General features: G+C 41.3%; 1 protein-coding gene across 5 annotated transcripts in view; it reads right to left on the reverse strand.

Moving 5' to 3' along the window:
- The window catches only part of LOC124594111 (GTPase-activating protein skywalker), a 309749-nt gene that overhangs the window by 79867 nt on the left and 208351 nt on the right, over positions 1–21531 (reverse strand). For all 5 annotated transcript variants that reach the window (XM_047132465.1, XM_047132463.1, XM_047132467.1 and 2 more), the window contains exons 3-5: positions 20170–20554; positions 11445–11633; positions 6014–6138 (exon numbers count right to left, since the gene is read on the reverse strand). In XM_047132465.1, coding sequence (XP_046988421.1) covers positions 6014–6138; positions 11445–11633; positions 20170–20491 — 636 coding nt within the window. In that variant the 5' untranslated portion in view covers positions 20492–20554. The remainder of the gene's footprint in view (positions 1–6013; positions 6139–11444; positions 11634–20169; positions 20555–21531) is intronic.

Raw genomic sequence — 21531 nt, forward strand, 5'->3', positions numbered from 1 at the left:
TGAATTGGAACTTAACACCTACTGAAATTACTGCCAGAGGCAGATACCCCAGGTGTCCTGAGCACTGTGCAGAGCAGACAGTAGTTGCCATGTGGAGAAGGAGCAACTGCACTCTTCTTCATTGTTAGAAATGAAATCCTACATTCTCCACTCATGATATGTTGGTGGTGGTGATGAAAAGATGGATACACATTAGTTGTGGGGGTTACACTTGCACAATATTCTGCAGTTACTTGGGGTAAGTACACAATACTTGGGTGTAGTTCCCTTTCTTCAGTGCAGCTGTCATTGCTGACTTTGATTTTGTGTTTGAAATCTTGCCAATGGTTCCCCACAATTTAGTGGAACTTGTTTATTTTAATGAGTTCAAGAAATCTTACCATATATTTTTCTTACTCTCTTTAATGATTTGTCTTGCTTTTGCCCTCAGAATTCAAAATGCTGTGATGTTCTTCGCAACTGGTCTGTACTCAACGCTTCACAGTGCCACACAGGGTGGCAATCATCGTTCCATCTAGGTACGGCTGCCTTGTGAGTTTTTCTGAATATTTTGGTGCTGATGTTTCATCAGACTGACAGATTACACATTTGATATGATTCACCCAATCCTAGGTGCTACCACTATGTTAAAGCATTGCCAAGTGACTGCAGAGCTAGCTGACAGTACAACTTCCAGGCACCCTGCTGGACCTGCACTTCAATGGCTCCCTTTTGGGGTCTGCTCTGTCTTGTAGGTGAATCCAAAGGGTGAAGAGGTAACTAGAGTGAAAATTGGCATCCTTTCCCATTGAGCAACATCCTTGAGAGACAGAGAGCAAAATGGTAGGTCAGTAGTGGAGAATGATACTAAAGTACAACTGAAATGATATCACATGCTCAATGATTAGTGGACATAAATTTTCAGAGTGGATATGAATCTCTAGGACTGTTCCCACGAGACAGCAAAGGAAGAGTCCCAAGTTGCTGCTTTGTTTAATACAGTTTTTTTTATTTCTGCATATGGCATCAATTGGTAATTAAGATTTCCTGTATTTTCCATTCCTTGGCATACAGATGACAGGTCTCTACTCCACTCTGGATTGTCATTCAAGCAGTTAAACAACAGACAGGTCAGCAACATTCAGTTTCAACTTAATTTGCAAGTTTACAGTTCCCTCAAGTAGTCTGTCCACGAGATGCCAAGTAGGTATGGAGAAAATAGCAGTACCACACTTTAGGAGTGTAAGGATGATCTGCAACATGGAGAAATCTTACCATTACGTAGAAATACTGTTGTTGTTGTTGTGGTCTTCAGTCCTGAGACTGGTTTGATGCAGCTCTCCATGCTACTCTATCCTGTGCAAGCTTCTTCATCTCCCAGTACCTACTCCTTCTGAATCTGCTTAGTGTATTCATCTCCTGGTCTCCCTCTACGATTTTTACCCTCCACGCTGCCCTCCAATACTAAATTGGTGATCCCTTGATGCCTCAAAACATGCCCTACCAACCGATCCCTTCTTCTAGTCAAGTTGTGCCACAAACTTCTCTTCTCCCCAATCCTATTCAATACCTCCTCATTAGTTATATGATCTACCCACCTTATCTTCAGGATTCTTCTGTAGCACCACATTTCGAAAGCTTCTATTCTCTTCTTGTCCAAACTAGTTATCGTCCATGTTTCACTTCCATACATGGCTACACTCCGTACAAACACTTTCAGAAACGACTTCCTGACACTTAAATCTATACTCAATGTTAACAAATTTCTCTTCTTCAGAAACGATTTCCGTGCCATTGCCAGTCTACATTTTATATCCCCTCTACTTCGACCATCATCAGTTATTTTACTCTCTAAATAGCAAAACTCCTTTACTACTTGAAGTGTCTCATTTCCTAATCTAATTCCCTCAGCATCACCCGACTTAATTTGACTACATTCCATTATCCTCGTTTTGCTTTTGTTGATATTCATCTTATATCCTCCTTTCAAGACCCTGTCCATTCCATTCAACTGCTCTTCCAAGTCCTTTGCTGTCTCCGACAGAATTACAATGTCATCGGCGAACCTCAAAGTTTTTACTTCTTATCCATGAATTTTAATACCTACTCCGAATTTTTCTTTTGTTTCCTTTACTGCTTGCTCAATATAACATCGGGGAGAGGCTACAACCCTGTCTCACTCCTTTCCCAACCACTGCTTCCCTTTCATGCCCCTCGATTCTTATAACTGCCACCTGATTTCTGTACAAATTGTAAATAGCCTTTCGCTCCCTGTATTTTATACCTGCCACCTTCAGAATTTGAAAGAGAGTATTACAGTTAACATTGTCAAAAGCTTTCTCTGAGTCTACAAATGCTAGAAACGTAGGTTTGCCTTTTCTTAATCTTTCTTCTAAGATAAGTCGTAAGGTTAGTATTGCCTCACGTGTTCCAACATTTCTACGGCATCCAAACTGATCTTCCCCGAGGTCCGCTTCTACCAGTTTTTCCATTCGTCTGTAAAGAATTCGTGTTATTATTTTGCAGCTGTGACTTATTAAACTGATAGTTCGGTAATTTTCACATCTGTCAACACCTGCTTTCTTTGGGATTGGAATTATTGTATTCTTCTTGAAGTCTGAGGGTATTTCGCCTGTCTCACACATCTTGCTCACCAGATGGTAGAGTTTTGTCATGACTGGCTCTCCCAAGGACAACAGTAGTTCTAATGGAATGTTGTCTACTCCCGGGGCCTTGTTTCGACTCAGGTCTTTCAGTGCTCTGTCAAACTCTTCACGCAGTATCTTATCTCCCATTTCGTCTTCATCTACATCATCTTCCATTTCCATAATATTATCCTCAAGTACATCGCCCTTGTATAAACCCTCTATATACTCCTCCCACCTTTCTGCCTTCCCTTCTTTGCTTAGAACTGGGTTGCCATTTGAGCTCTTGATATTCATACAAGTGGTTCTCTTCTCTCCAAAGGTCTCTTTAATTTTCCTGTAGGCAGTATCTACCTTACCCCTAGTGAGACAAGCCTCTACATCCTTACATTTGTCCTCCAGCCATCCCTGCTTAGCCATTTTGCACTTCCTGTCGATCTCATTTTTGAGACGTTTGTATTCCTTTTTGCCTGCTTCATTTACTGCATTTTTATATTTTCTCCTTTCATCAATTAAATTCAATATTTCTTCTGTTACCCAAGGATTTCTACTAGCCCTCGTCTTTTTACCTATTTGATCCTCTGCTGCCTTTACTACTTCATCCCTCAAAGCTACCCATTCTTCTTCTACTGTATTTCTTTCCCCCATTCCTGTCAATTGTTCCCTTATGCTCTCCCTGAAACTCTCTACAACCTCTGGTTCTTTCAGTTTATCCAGGTCCCATCTCCTTAGATTTCCACCTTTTTGCAGTTTCTTCAGTTTCAATCTGCAGTTCATAACCAATAGATTGTGGTCAGAATCCACATCTGCCCCTGGAAATGTCTTGCAGTTTAAAACCTGGTTCCTAAATCTCTGTCTTACCATTATATAATCTATCTGATACCTTTTAGTATCGCCAGGATTCTTCCAGGTATACAACCTTCTTTTATGATTCTTGAACCAAGTGTTAGCTATGATTAAGTTATGCTCTGTGCAAAATTCTACAAGGCGGCTTCCTCTTTCATTTCTTCCCCCCCAATCCACATTCACCTACTATGTTTCCTTCTCTCCCTTTTCCTACTGACGAATTCCAGTCACCCATGACTATTAAATTTTCGTCTCCCTTCACTACCTGAATAATTTCTTTTATCTCGTCATACATTTCATCTATTTCTTCATCATCTGCAGAGCTAGTTGGCATTTAAACTTTTATTACTGTAGTAGGCATGGGCTTTGTGTCTATCTTGGCCACAATAATGCGTTCACTATGCTGTTTGTAGTAGCTAACCTGCGCTCCTATTTTTTTATTCATTATTAAACCTGCTCCTGCATTACCCCTATTTGATTTTGTATTTATAACCCTGTATTCACCTGACCAAAAGTCTTGTTCCTCCTGCCACCGAACTTCACTAATTCCCACTATATCTAACTTCAACCTATCCATTTCCCTTTTTAAATTTTCTAACCTACCTGCCCGATTAAGGGATCTGACATTCCACCCTCCGATCCGTAGAACGCCAGTTTTCTTTCTCCTGATAACGACGTCCTCTTGAGTAGTCCCCGCCCGGAGATCCGAATGGGGGACTATTTTACCTCCAGAATATTTTGCCCAAGAGGACGCCATCATCATTTAATCATACAGTAAAGCTGCATGTCCTCGGGAAAAATTACGGCTGTAGTTTCCCCTTGCTTTCAGCTGTTCGCAGTACCAGCACAGCAAGGCCGTTTTGGTTAATGTTACAAGGCCAGATCAGTCAACCATCCAGACTGTTGCCCCTGCAACTACTGAAAGGGCTGCTGCCCCTCTTCAGGAACCACATGTTTGTCTGGTCTCTCAACAGATACCCCTCCGTTGTGGTTCCACCTACGGTACCACCATCTGTATCGCTGAGGCACGCAAGCCTCCCCACCAACGGCAAGGTCCATGGTTCATGGGGGGAGCGTAGAAATATTAGCAAACTGAATTTGAGTATAAAGGCGACTGTTCTTTCTAGATCCACATTACTAGCTTCATTGTGTTTCATACCTCCATTACTCCTTAATTTAGACACACCTTTCATCACTGCTTGTTGTAACTTCTTTATCATAAATAGGTGCTTTTAACATTATTACAAGACACCTCCCAAGAGTAGTGCGATCAAAAACTGTGTTGCCTGATACACTGTCACCATTTCAATTTGGCGAGTACTACTGCAAATCTTACGGTAAATTTAAAAGCTCCTGCAGTACTCTGTAACACAGATTATGTTCTGTAACTATTATTTTCTTGTACAACAGGACAACTTGACACACTGGCTCTCTTAGGCCAGTGGGTGTTGGTGTTCCCTGGTGGTTCACTGAAATCGTTGGAAGAACTTTTTTTTTATTTCTGAACTCCATTTTTGTCCCACGAAATAGTACGGAAATGTGAGTCAACTTAGAAAGAGTTTCACGTAAATGAGCAAGACTTATACAACTGAAGTATGGTAGATGTCTCAGCAGCTAATGAAGGTTTTGTCTTGGCAACCACTCATATTACTGGTGTGTAGCACATGCCATGTTTAGTTTCCTTGTCACTGTGACACACACACATAATGTTCCACACCCCAACCTAACAGAAGCACTGAAATACACCCATAGCTAATGGCTACAGAAGACTTGTGGCGCTGACCACATCAACTTTGAAAACCCCAAGGACCTAAAATCTAAACTCTGCCACCGAAAAGTAAGTGCTCATGAGTTATACCTAGCTAGTGGAATGCTACAGACACGGCAAGCCTTAACCCAAATGGTATTACTTTGGGTACAAAATGAGTTAAATTTAGTGCTATTATATGTCTCCATGTATCACTCACCAATATGCTGCAGGTGACTGCTTGCCTTTCTTTACGGAATTTCTATTATAACAACATTTTTTTCTTTTACTTAAGACTATTTGAGGTTCACGTCAAAACGAAAGTATCATTAAATACTGCTTGTTAATATTTAGAGAGCACAATAACATAAAAGGATTGGTAAATATGCTGAACATTAAAGCAACAAAGTGCAACTTACACCCAGTTATCTAGCTGCACTGTGCAATCTTCACTTTCACATTTAGCACATTTTGGCCAGTTTTTGAGAAAGAAGACTGCAAAGCTGAATAAATCACTACACTACTTTTTTTAAAAAAAGGAGGGGGATGTTGGAATCAAAAACATGAAAGTCCATTAACGTATGAAGATGCTTCAATAAATTTATGGTTCCAAACATTATGAATGATAATCATCCAGTTCAGCCCTCTGTCTACAATTACTTGCACGAACTCTTTATTTCACATATTTAACCATTTACAAAATATCAGGGACATCTTACAACATTACACTGCAGGAGACATAAGTGTATACAGGATTTTTTTAAATCTGATATTTATAAATTTGCTTTCAACTTACCACATGTTTTTTTGTAATCTGCATGACTGTCCGCCAGGTTACTTCATACAACTGTTTAGTTTGTGTCATGAACATCTTGTTTTTTGAAGCAATAAGGTTGGTTATGCAGTTGTAACACTCTTCTTCTGCAAAAACAAAAGTGAAAAAAATCAAACAAGGAAAGGGATGAAAGCTATGAAATGTCCATCAACTGGACAATTTTGGACCATATAAACAAAACACACTGGAAATTAAATGTGTACAGTTACAAAAGTAACTGTTGTTGTTGTTGTTGTGGTCTTCAGTCCTGAGAATGGTTTGATGCAGCTATCCATGCTACTCTATCCTGTGCAAGTTTCTTCATCTCCCAGTACCTACTGCAACCTACATCCTTCTGAATCTGCCTAGTGTATTCATCTCTTGGTCTCCCTCTATGATTTTTACCCTCCACGCTGCCCTCCAGTACTAAATTGGTGATCCCTTGATGCCTCAGAACATATCCTACCAACCGATCCCTTCTTCTAGTCAAGTTGAGCCACAAACTTCTCTTCTCCCCAATCCTATTCAATGCCTCCTCATTAGTTATATGATCTACCCATCTAATCTTCAGCATTCTTCTGTAGCACCACATTTTGAAAGCTTCTATTCTCTTCTTGTCCAAACTATTTATCGTCCATGTTTCACTTCCATACATGGCTACACTCCATACAAATGCTTTCAGAAACGACTTCCTGACACTTAAATCTATACTCAATGTTAACAAATTTCTCTTCTTCAGAAGTGCTTTCCTTGCCATTGCAGTCTACCCTTGATATCCTCTCTACTTCGACCATCATCAGTTATTTTGCTCCCCAAATAGCAAAACTCCTTTACTACTTTAAGTGTCTCATTTCCTAATCTAATTCCCTCAGCATCACCCGACTTAATTCGACTAAATTCCATTATCCTCGTTTTGCTTTTGTTGATGTTCATCTTATACCCTCCTTTCATGACACTGTCCATTCCGTTCAACTGCTCTTCCAAGTCCTTTGCTGTCTCTGACAGAATTACAATGTCATCGGCGAACCTCAAAGTTTTTATTTCTTCTCCATGGATCTTAATACCTACTCTGAATTTTTCTTTTGTTTCCTTCACTGCTTGCTCAATATACAGATTAAATAACATTGGGGATAGGTTACAACCCTGTCTCACTCCCTTCCCAACCCATGCTTCCCTTTCATGTCCCTCGACTCTTATAACTGCCATCTGGTTTCTGTACAAATTGTAAATAGCCTTTCGCTCCCTGTATTTTACCCCTGCCACCTTCAGAATTTGAAAGAGAGTATTCCACTCAACATTGTCAAAAGCTTTCTCCAAGTCTACAAACACTAGAAACGTAGGTTTGCCTTTCCTTAATCTAGCTTCTAAGATAAGTCCTAGGGTCAGTATTGCCTCACGTGTTCCAATATTTCCACGGAATCCAAAATTGTTCGGTAATTATCACATCTGTCAGCACCTGCTTTCTTTGTGATTGGAATTATTATATTCTTCTTGAAGTCTGAGGGTATTTCGCCTGTCTCATACATCTTGCTCACCAGATGGTAGAGTTTTGTCAGGACTGGCTCTCCCAAGGCCGTCAGTAGTTCTAATGGAATATTGTCTACTCCCAGGGCCTTGTTTCGACTTAGGTCTTTCAGTGCTCTGCCAAACTCTTCGTGCAGTATCGTAACTCCCATTTCATCTTCATCTACATCCTCTTCCATTTCCATAACACTGTCCTCAAGTACATTGCCCTTGTATAGACCCTCTATATACTCCTTCCACTTTTCTGCTTTCCCTTCTTTGCTTAGAACTGGGTTTCCAACTGAGCTCTTGACATTCATACAAGTGGTTCTCTTTTGACCAAAGGTCTCTTTAATTTTCCTGTAGGCAGTATCTATCTTACCCCTAGTGAGATAAGCCTCTAGCCATCCCTGCTTAGCCATTTTGCACTTCCTGTCGATCTCATTTTTGAGACGTTTGTATTCCTTTTTGCCTGCTTCATTTACTGCATTTTTATATTTCTCCTTTCATCAATTAAATTCAATATTTCTTCTGTTACCCAAGGATCTCTACTAGCCCTCGTATTTTTACCTACTTGATCCTCTGCTGCCTTCACTACTTCATCCGTCACAGCTACCCATTCTTCTTCTACTGTATTTCTTTCCCCCATTCCTGTCAATTGTTCCCGTATGCTCTCCCTGAAACTCGGTAAAACCTCTGGTTTAGTCAGTTTATCCAGGTACCATCTCCTTAAATTTCCACCTTTTTGCAGTTTCTTCAGTTTTAATCTACAGTTCATAACTAATAGATTGTGGTCAGAGACCACATCTGCATCTGGAAATGTCTTACAATTTAAAACCTGGTTCCTAAATCTCTGTGTTACCATTACATAATCTATCTGTAACCTTTCAGTATCTCCAGGCTTCTTCCATGTATACAACCTTCTTTTATGATTCTTGAACCAAGTGTTAGCTTTGATTAAGTTATGCTCTGTGCAAAATTCTACAAGGCGGCTTCCTCTTTCATTTCTTCCCCCCCAATCCACATTCACCTACTATGTTTCCTTCTCTCTCTTTTCCTACTGACGAATTCCAGTCACCCATGACTATTAAATTTTCGTCTCCCTTCACTACCTGAATAATTTCTTTTATCTCGTCATACATTTCATCTATTTCTTCATCATCTGCAGAGCTAGTTGGCATATAAACTTGTACTACTGTAGTAGGCATGGGCTTTGTGTCTATCTTGGCCACAATAATGCGTTCACTATGCTGTTTGTAGTAGCTAACCCGCACTCCTATTTTTTTTATTCATTATTAAACCAACTCCTGCATTACCCCTATTTGATTTTGTATTTATAACCCTGTATTCGCCTGACCAAAAGTCTTGTTCTTCCTGCCACCAAACTTCACTAATTCCTACTATATCTAACTTCAACCTATCCATTTCCCTTTTTAAATTTTCTAACCTACCTGCTCAATTAAGGTATCTGACATTCCATGCTCCGATCCGTATAATGCCAGTTTTCTTTCTCCTGATAACGACGTCCTCTAGAGTAGTCCCTGCCCGGAGATCCGAATGGGGGACTGACTATTTTACCTCTGGAATATTTTACCGAAGAGGACGCCATCATCATTTAACCATACAGTAAAGCTGCATGCCCTCGTGAAAAATTACAGCTGTAGTTTCCCCTTGCTTTCAGCCGCTCGCAGTACCAGCACAGCAAGGCCATTTTGGTTAGTGTTACAAGGCCAGATCAGTCAATCATCCAGACTGTTGCCCCTATAACTGCTTGTACATATGACAGCAGAGAAAACAAAATGGGGTGTTAACATATTTAATGTTTTATTTGCTGCAAAAGAAGTTTATCTTTGCAGTTGTTCTCCACTCACCTTAAAGAAAGAATACTCAGGTAATCATTGATGATGATGAAGTCCCATACTCCATGACAGAGCATAGGGGAACGATGTGGGAGACCTGCACTGCTGTACTAGGCAAGGTCCTAGTGGAGGTAGTTTGCCAATGCCTTCCTTCGAGGTAATTATTTGGCGGCTCAAAAGTGTACTCACTACAATCAAAGAATTTCTGTCTTTATAAAGCGATCCTTCTCTCTGTGCTGCATTCTGGCACTTTCCATCATCATGGAAGTCTACATGGATTTCATCTGGTCCTACACATCTTTGAAGTTACTGGATGCCTGATATAATAATTGACCTTTCCTTTCTGATAGCTCTATACAGTTCACGATAATCTGGTTTTGCAGTGAATCCTCGTTCAAAGTAAGTGATCTAGTTCACAGCCAAGCCATCACAATGTCTAATAATTATGACCCAATTTCCATTGTGCCATAGGCATCAGAGCTGCTACATCCAGTGATAGCACAGACATTAGCCTTCCTTCATTAGCAGCAATGTTCACTTGTGGAATAACAGAAAAGTTTATTGAATGGGATGTGTCCTCAAAGCAGAAGTTAACCCTATGAAATATCTAAATATGGTGCATCAATGTGGACAGTCATTTTGAAAGGGAAGGTACACACACACACACACACACACACACACATGAGCAGTTTCATTTGAGACAGTGAAGCTTGTCCTTTCGCCTTGATAACAGTGACTCCTCAAGCCTCCTAGAGCCATACAGATCCATGACCATGCAATCACCACTCACAATTCAAGGAAACTGGGTGGAGATGAGTCTTAGGCTTTACCACCCTGCTCAATGACGCCCTAGGTACACTGCATATCGTGACTGTCGGGTGATCTAAGGGGAAAAGAAACACCCTGGGAAGCCAAGGAATATTTCTTTAAGGGTGTACCATTTGTGAGTGAAAGAAGGAGCATAGCCTCATTTAACATACAGGTTGTTTGTGAAACGATTTAGACAACCATGGACCATGAGCATGTGTGTTTGGATGTCTTTGTGGTTGTATTTGTGAATGAGTGTACTTCTACTAGAGAAAGAGCAAGAGCTTGAATGCTAGTGTAAATAGTTTCCTGTTGCCATTTCTAAGCACCACACAACTATCATCTATAGGTGAGTGGTTGCCTATTCCATCCAGAAATTTCCAAGGTAATTAACAGATAATTGTTTACAGGACATCTACCAAACCAACAAAACATCAGAGAATGAACTCTTTAGTCATCCTTCTGCTCTTTTCACCATTATCATATAGCTCTGCTATATCAAATGTGCATTAGCGTAATTCTGTGTCCAATGATATTTGCAGCCAATAACCTTACTGCTGTGATTTATTTTCACTGTGTACTTTTCTTTCTCATTGCAACAATTTTACTTTAAGCAAGAAATTGTCTGAATATAGCAATGAAAATTATAAAGTTATTATGAGCCTGCAAAGGAACTAATACCGTACATAAACATATTTTGCACTGAAATGGACAACAGTTGCTGCAACTGCTATACTGTGTGCATGGATAAGGGTGAACCAACAACATTACCTGCTCCACACTCAACTGTTACTCTGATCTTCGTGTACAACTGCATATATTCAGTATAAATATTTCTGGAAATCTCTAAATCCAGTGATTTCTTCTCCACCTTTTAAGCACCTTACCTTCATTCAAAATTAATGACTCTGTATTTACAAAAAAAATTACACTCTTCCCACCTTAACTTCTCCTTTTTCTTCTGATAATTACTCAGAACACAGTCTCTGGTTCTCTTAAAAATCTAAAAACTCACCGTTTCTTATAATTTTTCTGTGATTTTTCCATCCCACTTTACTGAATGAAAAAGACTTAAAATCAGCTCAGGACAAACAAGCCACTACATTTCATCTGAGTACAAAAATGTGGCCATTTCCTCTGATCTTTCATCCTAAACTCTCACTTACAGTATACACTACCTTTAAGTAATTACAGCATTTCTACTTCCTTTTAACATCCTAATGTTCTCCAAATGTTTCACTTACCAGTCATGAAGTGCAGCAAAATGGCAGTAACTGGATACAAAGCTGGGCTAAACGTAATATCTGGGCACGCATAGCCCACAACACACACAACTCTGTCCACAACACCGCGCCCTTTCCTTGTCAAATGGTATGCCATACAATGGCTACTGTCTACAAAAGTAGGCAGCAGTATAGGCCTGTCTGGGAGTTCTGCAACAATATATTTAGTACCACAGTTACTGAATACTGTAATGATACAATAAAAGCAACAACAAAGTTGCACAACAGAGAAACAAATTTAAAATTATATTGTCACTAGCTGCAGAAACAGGTATTTTAATGGAGGAAACTTATTTCTTCCTGACACTTGTGTTAATGGCTATGAAAATATTAAGAATCAAAAAGTTCCCAAAATGCTTTCCTCCCAAGCCCATAGTGTTACACTCAAATCATAAATAAACTGATACTAGCAACAACTACATTAAAACAATAACATATTCTGATGAGCAGAGCCTTCGATTTCACAAAACCTGACAAACTAATCAGAGCGTGACAGTACCACTGAAAAAGCATTTCATATACAGAGCACAATTCTTTTTCGTCACTGACCTTTGCACTGGTACCCCTGTCATGCTCATTTGAAGACTATCTGCCAGACCTTTGTGCTCATTCGAAGCTTCAGCTTGGTGAGTGCATCACATACGGCTGTTTAGTCACTCTTCAAGCTCCTGGAAGGAGATTATTTTGATGACAGGGGGGAAATGAGTGTCCTCTGTTGTCCTATGAGTGTACTTCTTATAGCAAATGCATGAAACTATACTACAGTAATTACCAGTAATGATGGGAGTGGGTTATGTTTATGAATAAAAGAGAATGTCAAAGCTAGACCACAAATAATATTTTATGAAGATCAGACCACAACACCATAATACAGACAATGTTTAATTCAAACCAGGGATGTGTTCAATTAAACATTCAAGGAACTTTTTGATCCTTAACCCAAACACGCAATTCCTTTTCCAAAACAAAACTGTATCATGTTAATGAGCCATGTGTAGAAATAAAATGCTGAAAAAATTTTGTTCCAAAGAATAAAAAGAGTTTCTCCAGTGAACATCAATTTATGGAACACTTAATACGTTCACATTTAGTTCACATTCAGAATCCACAGAGTCAAATATGACTATTGGCTTCCTAATCATATGACTTACATCTTTATTCTTTTTAAATAATAAATCATGTCTTTAATGTATCTTATTTTTTTAGAGAAATTTGGAGGAACATGTAAAGGTAAATATATTTGCAAGATACATTCACTGTCTGAAAGATGATCTCACTTGCATTACCATGCTTTATTTGGTCAACTTGTTGAAGGACATGCAGATCTGTACCAAAAACCCCATGTTACAATGTACACGGAACAGACTGTACAGCTTGTATGATCTAATAAATATTAATGAGAAACCCATTTCAAGAATAGAAGATAAAGGGATGTAATTCTATTTATAATAAATTTTCAGGATTAAAAACAATGGGGTTCATACAAATTCATTTTCTCGTTATAAAACACAATTAAGCATTATTGCTTCACCTCTGAGGTCCAAAAAAAAAAAAAGATAGGGAGGAGAGGTAATTTGTGTTTCTATTGTTCAGAGTTATAAGCGAAGATGTGGTATGTTGAAACATATTTTCCATATATAAGTTTCTAAGTAACATGCGAACTAAGCTACCAGCTAGTAAAATATCATAGCTGCAAACAAGAATTACTGCAGACATCATAAAATTTCAGAGGCAACAAAGAAAATAGTGACAGAAAAGCCAAATGAGTAATACAGGAAAATCTGACTTCTTCTACTTCTCAACATCTTGACAAAATACTCTTCAAACATAAAATCAAACAGCATAATAAGATTCAAAACAATTAGGGATAAACACAAATAAAACCCCTCAGTATTCCCAAAGAGACACTTAACTTAAAAAGACCTTTACTCAAATCTGAGCTATAACTGGCTGTTGTAATAAATTCACATATAGCAGTGCTGAAGTAGACCATAAACTACAAAATCGCAAATTGACAGTCCAACAAAGGGAATATTCATAAAATGGCAAAAAATTAATTGAATGGCATATTTTAACCACATTTCTGTAGCTACATGAAATGGACACTAATAGGTGAGGTACAAAGAACTTAATGAACGTTGGTTGGATGGTTGGTTTAAAAGAGAGGAGAAGGGACCAAACTACCAGGTCATTGGTCCCTTGTTCCTAATAAAACAATGCCAAAAGTGTGAGAACAAAACAGACGAGACATATAACACAAAATGGAAAGACAGGAAAAACACCAAGAACGAAGGAAACACAATGAACACAAAAAGGAAAAACAGAAGACAAGAAAACAACAGAGAGATGCTAGAAAAAGAAGAGAGTAAAGCAAGAAATCAGATTACAGCGGCTGGCCGACCACGAGAATAAAAAGGAAAGGCCAGCCACTCTGCAACATAATAAAACCTCCACTCTAAAAGCACTAAGGTGGAGGACACAGGGGGACAAAGGAGATGTGCTAAGACTTAGGTCAAATGATAAAACCCACCCTCACGAATAAAATGTAAAACTAAATCAGCCAATGAGGTGTTATCAGTTAAAATGAGCGGTAACGAGTCTGGTAACCCAAGATTTTGTAGCTGGACAGTGCACCAGAATATGGGCCACTGTCAACCGGGCGCCGCACGTACACAGAGGTGGGCCTTCACGGCCCAAGGATGCCCAATGTGGAGCTGGAAAAGGACAACTGAATCCCTGTGAGAGCCCTGCATGGAAGACTTCCTCACATTTGTACTCTCCTTAATGACACGCAGTTTGTTGTGCGTACTGTTATGTCATTCCATCTCCCAAACCCGAAAAACCTTGCGGCTTAAGTCAGAACGCAGGTCAGGTTCAGAGATGTTCATCTCCAGAAGCGGTTTCCGCATAGCCTGTTTGGCCAGCCTGTCAGCAGGTTCATTACTTGGGATGCCAACGTGTCCTGGGGTCCTCACAAACACCACTGAATGACGGGACCGGTCCAGGGCATAGATGGACTCCTGGATGGACGGCACCAAAGGATGACGAGGGTAGCACTGGCCGATAGCTTGTAGGCTGCTCAAGGAGTCAGTACACAGAATGAACCATTCTTTGGGGCCTGAAAGGATGTAGTGAAGTGCATGAGATATGGCCACCAGCTCTGCAGTGAATACACTGCAGCCCTCGGGCAAGGAGTGCTGTTCAATATGGCCTCTGTGGACAAAGGTGTAGCCAACATTACCATCAGCCATTGAGCCATCAGTGTAAACCACCTCAGATAACCAGAACACTTCAAGAACCGAGAGAAAGCGACAGCTGAGAACCGCAAGGTTAACTGAGTCCTTACAGTCACGCGAAAGGTCCAGGCGAAGCTTCGGCCTACAGCTACACCACGGAGGGGAACGTGAATGGACCTCGAGAAGAGGTGGTACAGGCAAGGACTCCAGTTCAGACAGAAGTGATCGCACACAAACCGCAATCGTTAGCCCTGGCCCTGGCCGCCTATGCAGGAGGTGAACTGCCGTGCTTGGGAAAAGAAGACTGTAATTAGGATGTTCAGGAGAGCTATAAATGTGTACAACGTAACTGGCGAGCAGTTGTGCACGTCTGAGGGACTCCAGTCTCCACCAGTACGCCTGTCACCGGACTCGTCCAAAAAGCTCCTGTCACTAGTCGAACTCCGCAGTGGTGGAATGGGTCGAGCAAATGCAATGCTGAAGGCGCAGCCAAACTATAAATAACACTCCCATAGTCAAGGTGGAATTGAACAAGAGCTCTGTAGAGCTGCAGCAGCACGGAGCGATCTGCAACCTAGTTGGTGTTGCTCAGGCAGCGGAGGGCATTGAAGTGCTGTGAACACTTCCGTTTAAGCTGATGAAGATGAGGAAGTCAAACTGGCATCGAAAACCAGACCTAACAATCGATATGTCTCCACTACAGTGTGTGGATTGTCAATAAGGTAAGGTGCTGGTTCCGGATGAATGGTGCGACGCCGACAGAAATGCATGACACACTTCTTCATGGCAGAAAACTGAAAGCCATGGGCTAGAGCCCATGACTGCGCCTTGTGGATGGCTCCCTGAAGGCGATGCTCAACAACACCAGTACTGGAGCAGCCGTACAAAATGCTGAAGTCTTCTGCATACAGAGAAGGTGAGACGGAGGGCCCAACAGCTGCTGCTAGAACATTAATGGCCACTAAAAATTGAGAGACACTCAATGCAGAGCCCTGCGGGACTCCATTCTCCTGGATATGGGTGTAATTATGGGAGGTACCAACTTGGACACAGAAAGTACGGGGAGACAGGAAGTTTTGGACAAAAATCGGAAGTGGGCCCCGGGGACCCCACTCATACAATGTGGCAAGGATATGATGTTGCCAAGTCGTGTTGCATGCTGTATGTAAGTAAAAAAAGGCGGCACCAGGTGTTGGCATCTGGAAAAGGCTGTTCGGATGGGAGACTCGAGGGACACAAGATTATCAGTAGTAGAGCGACCTCAGCGGGGGAGCCAGTAGGCCACGTGACTCCAGGACCCAACCCAACCGCCGCACACCATACGTTCCAGCAACTTACAAAGAACATTGGTGAGGCTGATGGGCTGACAGTTATCCACATCAAGTGGGTTTTCACCAGGTTTGAGCACTGGAATGATTGTGCTCTCCCGCCATTGCGATGGAAAGATGCCAACACACCAGATCCGGTTGAAGATGACAAGGATAGTAGTCAGATGAGAGATGTTTAATAATCTGGCTGTGGATGCGATCAGGCCCAGGAGCTGTGTCGGGGAAATGTGCAAGGGCACTGAGGAGCATCCACTCTGTAAATGGGGCGTTATAGGATTCACTGTGGCATGTAGTGAATGAGAGGACTTCTCCTTCCAGCTGCCGTTTGAGAGTGCAAAAGGCTGGCAGTAATTCTCTGATGCAGAGGCTAGAACAGAGTGCTCAGCAAAGTGCTTGGCAATCGCATTTGTGTCGGTAGATAACACGTCATTTATGGTAACACCAGCAACACCTGTTGGGGTCTGATACCCGTAAATATGTGATCTTTGCCCAGACTTGAGAGGGTGACATATGGCACCCAATGGTCAAGACGTATCTCTCGCAACACTCCTGTTTCCGTCATTTGATAAGTTGGCGAACGCGGGCATGGAGCCGTTTAAAGGCTATGAGGTGTTCCAGGGAAGGGTGCTGCTTATGCCGCTGTAGAGCTCGCCGACACTTCGTAATTGCTTCAGCGACTTCCGACGACCACCAAGGGACTGCCTTATGCCGGGGGCACCCTAAAGAGCAAGGGATCACGTTTTCTGCTGCAGAAACAATTGATGTAGTCACCTGCTCAACCATTACATCAATGTTGCCGTGTGGACGAGATTCAGCAGTGAAAGCAGCAGTGAAAGTTTCCCAGTCCACCTTGTTTGAAGCCCATCTGGGCAGGTGGCCATGGGCCTGACGTTTGGGCAGTGACAAGAAGATGGGGAAGTGCTCACTAACACACAGGTCGTGATGTGCTCTCCAGTGGATAGATGGGAGAAGTCCTGGGCTGCAAATTGATAAAGCAATGACCGAGTAACTACCTCAAGCCACACTGAAATGTGCTGTGGCCGCAATTTTTAAGAGGCAGAGGTCGAACTGAGACAGTAAAGTTCTGACATCTCTGCCTTGGCCAGTAAGCACGGTGCAACCCCACAAGGGGTTATGGGCGTTAAAATCTCCCAAAAGTAGGAATGCTTTAGGGTGTAGATCAATCAGTGCAGCTAATACATTCAGGGGTAATGCACCATCTGGAGGAAGATATACATTGCAGACAGCTATTTTGTGTGTCGTCCTTATTCTGACAGCCACAGCTTCAAGAGGGGTTTGAAAGGATACAGTGTCACTACAGACTGAGTTTAGGACATAAACGCAGACCACCTGAGACTCGATTATAGTCGCTACGGTTCCTGTATTATCCCTTATAGCCGTGGAGGGCAGGGGACCGCATTGCCGGGAACCAGGTTTCCTGGAGGGCAATGCAGAGAGCAGATGTAAAGCTTAACAGTTGCTGTAGCTCAGTTAGGCACTGGAAAAAACTGCCGCAATTCCACTGGAGGATGATGTCATCGTGAGCCTGGGAAGGCATGGAACATTCAATGAGGCATTTTATGCCTCAGGGTCACCTGATGCCACCAACTTTTTGCCTGAGCAGTCTATATCCATTGTGTCTGAGGGTATGGCGAGATCTAGGTCCTCAGTGGGCGCCAGAATCTCCACCGCCTCCTCAGACGCAGAGCTTGTAGGTAGCAGTGGTGTGGGTGCACAACAATTTTCTTGGTCTTAGGGGTCTTCTCTTGACTTATGCTTCTCTGGCTTGGAAGTGGGGACGGATGTCCCTGATGGTTGGGGGGGAGGTGTTGCTCCCAAAATAGGTGGTGTGGGAGCAAAAGGGAGGAAGTGCCCTCCATCATCAAGGGGGCAGGTGTAGCCTTCTGTCTCTGAGAGGTGACTGGGGTTGGCGGAACTGATGATGCCAGAACTGTTGCAGTGGCGGCTCGAGACGATGTCATAATTACAGGATGCAGGCGTTCAACTTCTCTCTTAGCCTCAGTGTAAGTTAATCGGTCCAGCGGCTTGTACTCCATGATTTTCTTTTCTTTATGGAGAATCCTGCAGTCTGGTGAGCAAGGCGAATGGTGCTCTCAGCAGTTGACACAGAGAGAAGGCAGGACACATGGAGTATTGGGATGTGATGGGCGTCTGCAATCGCGACATGTGACACTGGAAGTACAGCAGGAAGACATATGGCCAAACTTCCAGCACTTAAAGCACTGCAACGGGGGAGGGATATAGGTCTTTACATCACTGCGGTAGACCATCACCTTGACCTTCTTGGCCAATGTATCACCTTCAAAGGCCAAGATGAAGGCACTGGTGGCAACCTGACTATCATTCAAACCCCGGTGAACATGCCAGACAAAATGTACACCTCGGCACTCTAAAGTGGCGCACAGCTCGTTATCAGACTGCAAAAGAACGTCCCTCTGAAATATGATACCCTGGACCATATTTAAGCTCTTATCGGGCGTGATGGCTACAGAAACATCCCCCAGCTTGTCACAAGCCAGTAACATTCGTGACTGGGCAGAGGATGCTTTTTGATCAAGACTGCCCCAGATCTCATTTTGGACAATCCCTCTACCTCTCCAAACTCGACCTCTAAATACCCAACGAAAAACTCATCATGAAAGATCCACATCAGCTCTCGAGCATACAGGGTAGTGGGGTGAATAGGATCTGCTGCCATCCTTAGCCTGACATTTCTCCCTTCCCCAACTGGCTGCTCTTCAGAAAAAATTTGAAGAATGGAGGTCAAACCCTCACATAAAGGCCGAAACGGGTGCAACTCCTTTTAGTCGCCTCTTACGACAGGCAGGAATACCTCGGGCCTATTATTACCCCCGGACTCATAGAGGGGACTTCATAAAGGTGAGTATTCACCATATAGAGGACTTTTAAGTAGGCATATATGCGATCTTAAGTATAAAAGAATGTTTGTTAGCCTGTCTAAACTAAAACAACAGAAATATTGCACATTTGGGTTTCTGAAGTTACAACAGTAGTTGAGAAAACCACATTCATATACTTCCATTAATATTTCAAATAATTTTGTGTGAAGTTAATAAGTCAAAAATTGTGAAAGATGCTTTTTGCCAATATGTGTATTGGGGGGGGGGGGGGCAGCTTGTATACGGAGGCACTAGAAGAGCAGGGATTTGTGGGTAAGTGCTGCCAAAACAAAAAATGGAAGACAAATTCCTGTTAATAATTACTTCATCTTTTGCCTACACAAATGAGTGGCTAAGTCACATTGAGCCACATACGTAATTCTTCTGCAAATGTGCGTGTTGAAAGAACTGTGCATGTTTCAGCAACTGAATCTGAGAGCAATAATGTAACAACAACGATGTGTAAGGTAAGCACAACTTTTAGAAGTGTGTGTTGTACAAAGCACAGAAGCTTTGCATACTTACAAAAATTAGAATAAAACAAATATGATATTTTCAACAGGTTGATACCACTGTTATTAGAGCTGGAATTCCAGCACAGTTGAACATGGATGGGTAGCACAAACAATCAGCCATGCTCTTATGAAATGAAATATATCAGATTTTACACGAGATTGTCAAAATAAGAAAGAAGAATATGACATATAAGAAGAAAAATAGAAAAAAGTGTTATGAAGACATCTGCTAAGGTGGTTAAATATTATCACACAAACTGAAAAAACTTCTTAGTCTCCCAAGTACAAGAATGTGTTGAAATGATTAAATAGTGTTTCACACGACTTACCTTAATCAACTTACTACAATGTTTCCCATCCTCATAAGGAATATGTAGTAGCTGCATTACCAGAGTTGTCAGTGACACTAGTATAATATTCACTATGCTACTGATGAAATACACTAAAAATTTAATCATGTATTTCTAAGATGTTTCATATTAACTAAGAGTTTCTAATGTGAATTCGTCTGTAAAACAACAACACATTTCACCACATATGAATAATAATAGAAATATTGCATCAATTCTATGAAAGTGGCCAACAGCAAACTAATTACTAGAAGCTGTGGTTGGCAAAAGTGCACTATATCAACATGTTGATCACAGAAGTTGAAGCATAAGCAATTTGTAGAGGATTTATCTTACCCGTAGTACCAAATAGCTGATTAACCATGTCCCAATAAAAGCCCTCTTGCATTGACCTGTCTGATCCATGTTGCTGACAAAGAGTTGGCCACAGCTGTGAGCGTATAGTGCTATTGATAGGCCATGCATTCTCGCGAATAATTTGCTTCACTTCTCCTTTTCTACCAAGCTGCAGTAAACTGTGTATGTCATTGTATGTCTTTAAAGCTGGCTTCTTGTTTGGGCTATCAGCTTGGAGTGGTATGCTACTAGTGTCTACATGAGGCTGGAAACCCTCATAGATGTCTCCCTCTTCTTCAAGCACTGACAGCATATTGGGCATCACTTCTTATGAGCTCACAGTGGCTCTGCCAACTCACGTCAAGTCTTGAATCATCTCTGTAATCTGAAATGATAACCATTCAAATTAGTACATCTGAATAACAACATGAAACTAGCAAATCAGAGCCATACAGTGTTGCTCCTACATATTAAGTGGATGCCAGTGTTTGTAAATGTGGAGGACTGCATTTATTTACACAAAAAACTTGCATGATAAGCAGAAAGTTTTATTATTAACAGGTTATTGCATTTGTCCTAATGTAGATATTCCAACTGTAGGTTGTTACAGACAGAATGATGTCTAAAACATCTTTCCAGCCATTCAGCAAGAAGATCTCAAACGTCAGATTTCAGTTCTCTTTGTGAAACATGTAATGGATGAGAAACATGTCATGGATGAGAACAAAAACTGACAAGCTACATATGTGGTACCTAACACATAAGAAGTAAAAACAATAAGTAAATAAGTAAAAATAGTAAGTAAGAAAGTAAAAATAATAATAAGTGACAAAAGCAGTTTCCATACAGGCCACGTGTTCTTGCCTACGGTTTGGAATGGGGTTTTACACTCTGGTGCAACAATGCAAAAACACACAATCGATAAAAATTAGGGAGGAAACTGAAAATCCTTAGATATTAAAAAATAAAGAAAATACCAGTTTATTAGCTACCCATTATCATAAGTCATAATTCTGGAGTCAGAAATGTAAATGAAGGTTAATATTTATATGAAACTAATTTGTACTTTTATAAAACAAAAAACTTCTCAGCTGCTGCTGAAGCTGCACAAAAAATGGTTGTTTTATATATTTTATAATACAGTCACAGATCTCAACAAATTCCTTGCAATGTGGTCATTTGAGGTTTAGACCAGTACAGAGACAGCCAATTATGGAAAGGATAGATTGCTGCTCACTGTAAAGATGACATGTTGAGTAGCAGACAGACACAACAAAAAGACTTGTTACACACTGAGCTTTCCGCATAGCCTTCTTCAGTAAAGACAACAAGCACACATTCACACAAGCAGGCACATCTCAC

This window comes from Schistocerca americana, chromosome 2 (assembly GCF_021461395.2).
Source record: "Schistocerca americana isolate TAMUIC-IGC-003095 chromosome 2, iqSchAmer2.1, whole genome shotgun sequence".
NCBI classification, from domain to species: Eukaryota; Metazoa; Arthropoda; class Insecta; order Orthoptera; family Acrididae; genus Schistocerca; species Schistocerca americana.